Here is an 8,985-nt window from a genome sequence, read left to right on the forward strand (position 1 = left end):
AGGTGCTGAAGACGCCTCGAATTATGCAACTGAAGCGAGAATAACCTTAGCTGGCCTGCAATTAAAATCGAAAAACATCATATAAACGTCATTCGAATCAAATATTATCATTTGTTTAACTGGTTTAACTATTTTGTTAAAGATTTTTTTGTTGTTCTCTTCAAATTTAATTATAATTGGGATATTTTTAAAAAAAATCAGGACAAATCAGGACATTTTAAGGGTCATTTTTCAAAAATCAGGACAATTCAAGCGTTTTTGAAAAATCAGGACGGCCTCTCGAAAATCAGGACAAATCCTGAAAAATCAGGACACCTGACACCCCTGCCCATCAGCCTGGCATCGCGAATTACTCAGTTTTGAAGTTTGAAACGGGAGCGTGTAGTCTTTCTTGAAAACAAAAAACGAAGAAGAAGAAATTTGAAAATTGAAAGCCGTCGCCATCGATTAGCCGTTTGAATTTTTATTCTTTTTCGTATTAATACTGAAAACTGTGTTTAAGTGAACGGTTTTAGGTGATAGCAATCAAAAAACGGTATGGATAATCTAGAAAAGACGAAGGAAAACATCCAACCGCTGCGCGGAGGAAGAAATATGGAACGATTGGAAACGGCTCTTAGTTCCGAGTCGCAGATATTGAAGGAGCGCAGGTATGGAAATTTCCATTTTCAACACAGGCAATTGATGCGTTGTTTTGGTTGCTGTAATTCAGAATTCAGAAAGTCTTCAGACCCCAAACTCTGAAGCCCAACTCGTTGAAGCCTGTTTTAGCAACCAAATAACGATGGCATGTTAAACTCATGAAAGTGAGCGGGTCCCCTTAATGGAGTATTTCAAGATCCGTGGGCCGCATATAATATTTTTCAAAACCTGGAAGGCCACCAACAAAAAACAATAAGAGTATTTGTTGAAAAGTAAGAATCAATATAATAAACAAGAACAAAAATGGAATACATAATTTTAAATTTATTAGATTTTTTTTACCTAAATATTAGTTATACTTAATTGTTAAACACTCAATGCATCAACACTTTTTTAATAATTTTTCTGATGGCCAAGCGGTACTTTAGTTTTGCATTATGTATTTTGAATGTGGTCAAGCGGGCCGCATTTATTTTTTTATTTATTTATTGGGCATGTAGCCTGTGAAATGTGACCAGTGGCTTTTTTAATTATAATTTATGCACTTATCGAGAATGAAAAAAATGTAAGCATTTTAAGGTACAAATCAAATGTGTAAAAATATTAAAAAGAATCATTAATCACAACGGTTTTATAATAAACATTGAAAAAAAAGGTATTCATGAATTTTATGAGACTATAATATAATATAAATTCTTACCTTTCTCATTTTATGTAGTCATTAAAACCGTTTTAAAGACAATTGTGTTTTACGGTATTTTTTCAGCTCTTATGAAGAACGCATTGAGAAATATGAAGGAGAAGATCCTTTGCAGCCCTGGTACGACTACATATGTTGGATTGAACAAACTAACCTATCGTGTGGAGGAAAACATACTTCCAATAATGCAATTTTACTGGAATGCATTAGAAAATTTGAAAACGACACACGCTATCAACAAGATCATCGTTTTATCAAACTTTGCATTAAACATGTGAGTATTAAATATTTTCGTTTTTCGGACTATAATTGATTTTCCCAAGTAAAGGTAACATTTAAAAATTTAACTGTTTTAAGACAAAAAGCTTTCACAAGCGAAAATAATATAACATTGTCTAGCATTTCATGTCATTCATGATTCTTCATTTAGATATAATTTAGTTGAAAAACTTCCCATAAAAACATTATTACTTGAACGCTCAAGCTCAGAAAAGGAAGTGCTTCATAAAAAATCTTAGCCGTAAGAAGTGGTTCGCGAAGGGTTGTGCTAGATCGGTTTTTATTACTATTTTTTGTTTTTAAGAACGCTTGAGGAAGTGCTGTTTTTTGCCAAAAAAAAACTAAAAAAGATGACATGTGGTAAACCCTTTAAAAGAAAAAAAATGACAATTGGTAATTCTTTCACGAAAAGCATAACATAAATTATTCGAATAAAAACACAAGGTAACCCACATAGTCATCTCTAAAGGCACGTTAGTCATCTCATAAATGGCATGCGTGCCGTTTGTTTAGATTTTTTCATTATCTACCTATATTCAGAAACCGATTTAATTTTAAAAAAAAATAAATTTTAGAGATGGATTTACCAATTTTTTGATCAGAAATCGACCAATCCTCCGAATCGACCCTCCACAAATATCGATTGAAACGTTTTAAGAATTTTTGAAAACGGTTTGTTTTTTTCGTGAACCATAACAAATTTCTATATGTTTGTATTTCTTGAAATCTGTAGCCTACGTTAATAAATTTTAATCATAAAAAAAATCAAATGTTAATATTAACGTACTTACCTATATTCAAAATATCTGTTCTTATCAAGTTGACATGACATTTTGCAAATTTTTAGATTGATACTCAATCAGCCCCGCAAGAACTATATCAAGAGTTGTATGAACGTGGAATTGGAACACTATGTGCCGAGATGTACATCGGATGGGCATACTATTACGACGCAGAGGATAATTTTTCCCAAACAGAGGCAATATATCAGAGAGGATTTGATGCCGGTGCTAAACCACGAGAAGAATTGGAACAAGCGCATCAACAGTTCGGATTTTCAATGTCACAACGCATGCTGCATAAAGACGAGTCTTCAAAAATGAAATTCAAAAGTACATTGGAAGAACGCCGAAATGCCTTGACTTCCTTAAGAACACACAATAAGAAACACGTTAGCAGTACTCGAACTGGATTAGCCGTACGTAGCACTGGCCCTGGAATAGTTGAACAGAGAAACCCTGTCCATTCGCAAAACAATGCTCAAATAGCAATCCATACAGAAGGAAATAACGAAAAAGATGCTTCTTCTAAAAACCATTCCATTGTACATTCGCTGGTTAATATGAATCGTGATCGCGAAAATGTACGTGAACCCGGACCTTGGACTAACGCTAAGTGTAACAAAAAACGCGGACCGCTTTTTGCAACATCACACGGTCCATCTTTTGCGATTCCAGAAGACTCAATCGAACTGGAACCAGTTCCATTGACAGTGAACAATTATGATAGTCCGATAAAATTACCATCAAACCACAAACCAACTAATTACCCACAGAAACCTTTTATCGTTAAAGCATGTGACGACGACAAACCAGGTGGATTTCCAATGTATGACAAATTGGCACTTTACTGTTGCGGTGACAAGGAAGACTTCAGTCTGGAGGAACTCCATGCCTACCACTACTTTAAGCGTAAAGGGATTAACAATGCTTTAGTGCGACAGTATGAACCTATCTGGGGCAACGGCGCTCAAGCGGGAATTCGGCTTCACCCGTATCATGTTTCAGAATACAAGTTCAAAAATGATATGAAAACAGAAATACCTGATATTCATCAATGCGTTGGAATTCAAACGAAAATTAAGGAGATCTATGCCTCACTTCCTAACGAAGAACTATCAATAGAGGAGTTGCGTTTCCAAAAACTAAAAGATGGGACATTAAAACGTAAGTTTGAATCTTGAATTATTGTATGAATAAAAAAAAGTTTAGAAAGTTGTGGTCTTGAATTACAACAATTCGGTATCATATTTTTAAAAGGCGGATGCGCCAAATATAAACAAATCGAATTACTATGATCCTTTTCAAATTTTAGTGATTTCATTCATATTTTATTTATCTTCATCCCGGGATCGAAAAGTATTTTTTGTTTATTTTAATCTGGCGAAGATTTTTATCGTCCAAATTTCATAGCGAACAAAAAGTCCGATAGTTATTTTGGGATCGAAGGGCATTCTTATATTTTCAAATCCATTTTGCAAGGCAAATATGTTCACTCAGATTACTTGTACCTTGCTGCTTTTCAAACAAAAATTAGCCTTAATAATGTTTCTGTGGTGAGTTATCCAAAAGGCAAACAGTCATTCTGGTATCAAAAGGGTGCTCGAATTTCGGCGAATAGACAAAATAAGAAAAAAGGGGCATTCCAATTCATTCATTTTTCACGTAACAATCGCGGAAAACATATATTTACTTATCACGGAAGAAATTATGCTTATTTTTAAGGGTTTTAGGAACTTAGTTTTTTCCTCGGAATAGGTAGGTACTTGTTATAAAAAAGATTAGATTCAAATAGGCAATCGATTACCTATATTTTCTGAAACTTGGAATGCGTTTTTTAATAAAACAGAAACAGTTTCATGACGCGAAATCCCTTTAGTTGGCAAGTCTGTTGTCTCCTGAGCCGATGTCCGCAAGTTCGAGCCCAAGACGAAACATCGAACACAGTTGTACCGGATAAGTTTGTCAAAAACGATCCCCCAATTGCAACATTGATAAAGTCGCGAATGCCATAAAGATGGTAAAACGACTATAATCGAAACAAAAAAACCTTCTAATGTTGTATTGAAGCGTCAAAAATGAAAAACATTGACCCCAATCCTTCCCAGATTTTTTTAGCCGAGTTCTTGGAGTGTCGATTTTACACTCCTGACTAGATCCGCTATAGCTCTCTTTTTTTCAAACGATTTTTATAAAATTCAATAGTTTTAGAAACCTAGTAACTCAATTATGAATTTCAGACAAAATTCAGCTACATCATTTCATTTTACGTTATTCGAAGTCTATGTCGCGTCTAAAAAAATCGAAAAACAAACTTCGAAAAAAAACCAGCTAAAAAAAATTCATCTAGTGTCTATGAAAGCTAAAGTTAGAAGCTATATGTTGCACACAAGCACATATTGTTGAGAATTTTTTTAAGATCATTACCACAAAAAATGTAAAAAAGTGGTGTCAAAATCGTACACCATTTTATAACCGAGCTTATAATGTATGCACTCATTCCAGGTCACATCAACAAGAAACATGACGACGATATGCTGATAGTAGATATGGACGAAACCATTATTGAAACTAAACGTATATCCATTGCTCCTCCAAGAGGCCCTATTCAAAAGATTGCAACTACTAAGTCTGTGTTTCATATAAAACCTACTTCGCTTGAAAAAATATCAGAAGATCCACCGTTAGTGCCATCTAGTACTAATAGCTCACCGGAAAAAGTTGAAGAACAGTCCGTCAAATATACTGGGGCAATAAAAAAAGATATAAACAAACGTCGTTCGGAAGAATCGCCTGGTTTGAATAGCGGACGAAGAAAAAAACCTTCGTTTGAAGGGAAAGCCGCATCCGATGAAGAAACAAAGTTTGTTGCGCCAACCGACGTTAAGCCGAAAATCAAAATCACAATACCGATTTTTGTCGATGAAGATGAACCGACCGAGACTAAAGACACCAATAATTACTATCCAAATGAAACTTGCTCAACACAAATGTTCAATATGTTTGTTAAAAGTCAAAGTACTCCGGTGGATGTGAAATCCATCAGATCAGCTGAAACCAATTTGACCCGACAAAAGTTGTCTTTTGATGCTGGCAAAGACATGAATCAAATTCAACAACAAGATGAAAATATCGCTCAGTCAGAACAGCAAAAAATGAGAGTAAGAGAAGACAGTTCTGATCCTGAATCGGCCGCATCAGCCAGTTCGAATGTCACTCAAGCACCAAAGCAGTTGTCTACGATCATGGAACGAACTGAAACTAGTACTATATCTGGTGGATGCAGTACGAAATCGTCGGTTCCTTCCCCACCTTTTGATGAGTTCATTTCACCCAGTACTGCATTTGAACAAGAAAGGTCAATCAATCACAGTAACGTGAACATGAAACAGGCAGTTAAAAATTTAACTTCTTCGGATGCAGCATTTAAAGTGCCAGAAACCGCCCAAGATGTGTTACCAACAATCAAACCGGTTGCAGTAAGCCCATTCATCATACACATTGATAGCACAGAAACTATGGCTAAAATTCCACTTATCTCTCAAAATGCGATACCCCTTAAAAATATGCCTGATGATAAAGAAAACAAAGAAGGTTGTACAACGCCGATTACTGAAAATGTTTTCCAAATACACGAAGATGGTACAGCAACTACAACCAACGTGTTGCGTAAAAATATCTCTGAACTACCGCAACGAGAAGTTGGTATGAGTTCACTTATGTCATTTAAAATGACCACTGAGAGAACTAACACTGTTCCGCTTCCGCTTGTTAAACATGTACCCGGACCCTCCACCAGACTAGCGACTAACAGCGAAAAACCACCCAATGCTGAGGATTCTCTATTTGAATTACTCTTAAAAACACCATCGCCTAAAAAAGTCATAGTTCCAAAAGGTATACCTGTAGGCACAAAAGTTAATAAAATTACCGACATTCATAATCATTCGTCGTTTGATCTGGCTGATTTTTCCAAGACTCCCAAGAAAAAAAATGTAGCAATAATTAAGCAGGAAAAATCTCTCGATATAGAATCCGTTTTGAGTCCTCCTAAAACAGTCGTCAACGCCGATCAAAAACCCTTAATTATTCAAAGTGTCATGGGCGCGATTAATTTGGATGATTTCCCTTCACCACAAAATATTCGCTCGTCAGAGGATTTAAATACGGAAATCTTTTCTCTCAACATGGCCAACATGAAAAATTCCACCCTACTTCCCGGTAGATTCACTCAATTTGACATTCCTGACCAGCAGAGAACAGAAATTAGTCCTGATGTAAAAAAAAACCTGGGTGGTGATTTGGATCACGATATTAGTATGAATGAAGTAGAAATGTGTAAATTGTCCCTGGAGGGTAAAAAGGAAACCAATGAATTTAAAATTCCAGCACCTTTGTTCAAATCACCGCCAATTATAGATTTAATAGATGAATGCGACAGTGATGAGCTTGGAAAAAGCATCTACATACAGAAACAAATAAATCTAGAGGAAAACACACAAAAATGGGAGGAAATCGATGAAAACTTCAATCCAGCCAACAACCACTATCATCGAAAAGAGATTGACCTCAACAGTACAACAAATTTCATTCAGTATCATACAAATTTTCGAGAAATTGATCCTTTTGATCCAAAGCTACAAGAAGCGTTCCTGGAAAAGCTCGATTTTATGGGTTACATTGAGGACCTGACAACGTGCACTCTCGTGAATAAGGTTCAACCATTAAGTAAAGGAATGGTTCTGGAAATCCGTGACGAAAAGTTCGCAATAGTTAAAAAAATTGGAGAAGGAACATTTGGAACTATCTTTTGGTTAGTTGAAATATCGAAATGTTGTCCTTTCGATCAATGTTTTACTAATCATGTATATTTTTCAGCGGCAAAAAACTAAAAAACGGGGAGACTATTGCATTGAAACAAGAGCGACCGGCGAATTTATGGGAATATTACATTTGTCTTGAACTCAGAAGCCGAATCAATTACGATGATATTGTAAGCATAAAACTAAATTCAATCGCGTAGTACTTGCATTTAATTTATCCTATTTTTCAATAGCTACCCGGTTTCATGGAAATAGAGTACGCTCTAGTAGGCAATAATGCCAGTATATTAGTTTCACAATTTTCGAAGTATGGCAATATTCTGGATGTGTGTAACTTGATAAAACGCACAACTAACAAAAACGTTGATGAGTTTATCGCTATGATCATTACGACGCAAATTTTGTCAATCATTGATCATCTGCACAGTTGCATGATAATCCACGCCGATATAAAACCAGATAATTTCTTATTGATGACACCGTAAGTTTTTATATCAAACTTGAAAATATTGAATAACAATATTTTAATGCTTCTTGCAGAATTAACATGGATTCCTCGATTCCTTGTGTGCAGTTAATAGATTTTGGCGTGTCCATTGATTTGAAATTGTTTCGACCTAACACAACATTCACAAAGGTACAATGGTTACAGATATGTTTTTTCGAATAACTTTTCCAATATTTCATAGACTGAACAATATTTGGTTATCAAGTGATCAAATGAAACGCGTTTAACAGAATTGTAAAGCTACCTATGTATAGTTCAGGATTGTCGAAATATTGGCAAAGCTATTTGAATTGTATTCTTAAAAGCGGTTTCATTCGCAGGTGGTAACAACCGAGTGCTTCACATGTATAGAGATGATCGAAAAACGTCCTTGGACATTCCAACCGGATCTGTACGGTGTTGCTGGTACGACACATGTTATGTTGTTTGGTAAATACATGGAAGTTGAAAAGGATATTATCAACTGGCACATCAAAACACGAATGCCACGATACTTCCGTAAACACGTTTGGGATCATTACTTTGGCGCGTTACTCAACATAAGAGACTGTAACGAAATGCCCAATTTACAGAAATTGAGAAGCATATTGCTCGCGCAAATAGAGGAAAATGAAAAATACATACGTGATAAAATAAGCGAATTTAATCAAGCTCTTCTGTCTGCTTAGATGTAACTGAATGTTATTTATGACGCATACAATTGATAATTAAGACCTAGGATTTAGACTTAGATGTGATAGAATGTTCTTCAAAAACCATAAAATTGGTGATCGAAAATTTAAAGCCTAACATAAGAGTCCATGAAAGATAGTTACAATGCTTGTATAATAAATGTAAAATATGTGTTCAATGTACTTTTCCCCTGTTCATATGTATACTCTTTTTAGTGAATATGTTTTACACTTTAGGAACGAACATGGCCGGTATATAATATGTTACGTTTTCGTAAGAAATCTGATTCTATTTTTTCTTCAGTTTTCAAGAATTTTCATCCGTCAGCTCTTGTTTTTAAAGTTCAAATCAACTTGATGATGAATGGCAGCGGGGGCAGCTGACATCGACAGAGGTTTTTGACTGTTACCTAAACAACTCGCAAGGGCCTTATTTACGTGTTCATGGCCTTTTGTATGTATGTATGTATGTATGGTTCCCCCATCGGTAGCAAGGTCCTGCCTATGTCTGTGTGGCTTGGCCTTCGAATTTCTTCTAGGGCTTCCACGGTCCGATGGTTCGTCGAAAGAAGGCATCCAACCC

At 35.6% G+C, this 8,985-nt stretch overlaps 1 protein-coding gene across 1 annotated transcript; it reads left to right on the forward strand.

Annotated features, from left to right (window-relative positions):
* Positions 1 to 394: 394 nt before the first annotated feature.
* LOC129754614 (uncharacterized) lies at positions 395 to 8,585 on the forward strand. Its single transcript, XM_055750772.1, has 8 exons — positions 395 to 650; positions 1,409 to 1,616; positions 2,469 to 3,567; positions 4,906 to 7,213; positions 7,279 to 7,393; positions 7,457 to 7,704; positions 7,764 to 7,860; positions 8,052 to 8,585. The coding sequence occupies exons 1-8, from the start codon at positions 538 to 540 to the stop codon at positions 8,397 to 8,399; spliced, it is 4,536 nt and encodes a 1,511-aa protein (XP_055606747.1). The 5' UTR covers positions 395 to 537; the 3' UTR covers positions 8,400 to 8,585.
* Positions 8,586 to 8,985: the final 400 nt, after the last annotated feature.

The sequence above is a fragment of the Uranotaenia lowii genome, chromosome 3 (genome assembly GCF_029784155.1).
Source record: "Uranotaenia lowii strain MFRU-FL chromosome 3, ASM2978415v1, whole genome shotgun sequence".
Taxonomy (NCBI): domain Eukaryota; kingdom Metazoa; phylum Arthropoda; class Insecta; order Diptera; family Culicidae; genus Uranotaenia; species Uranotaenia lowii.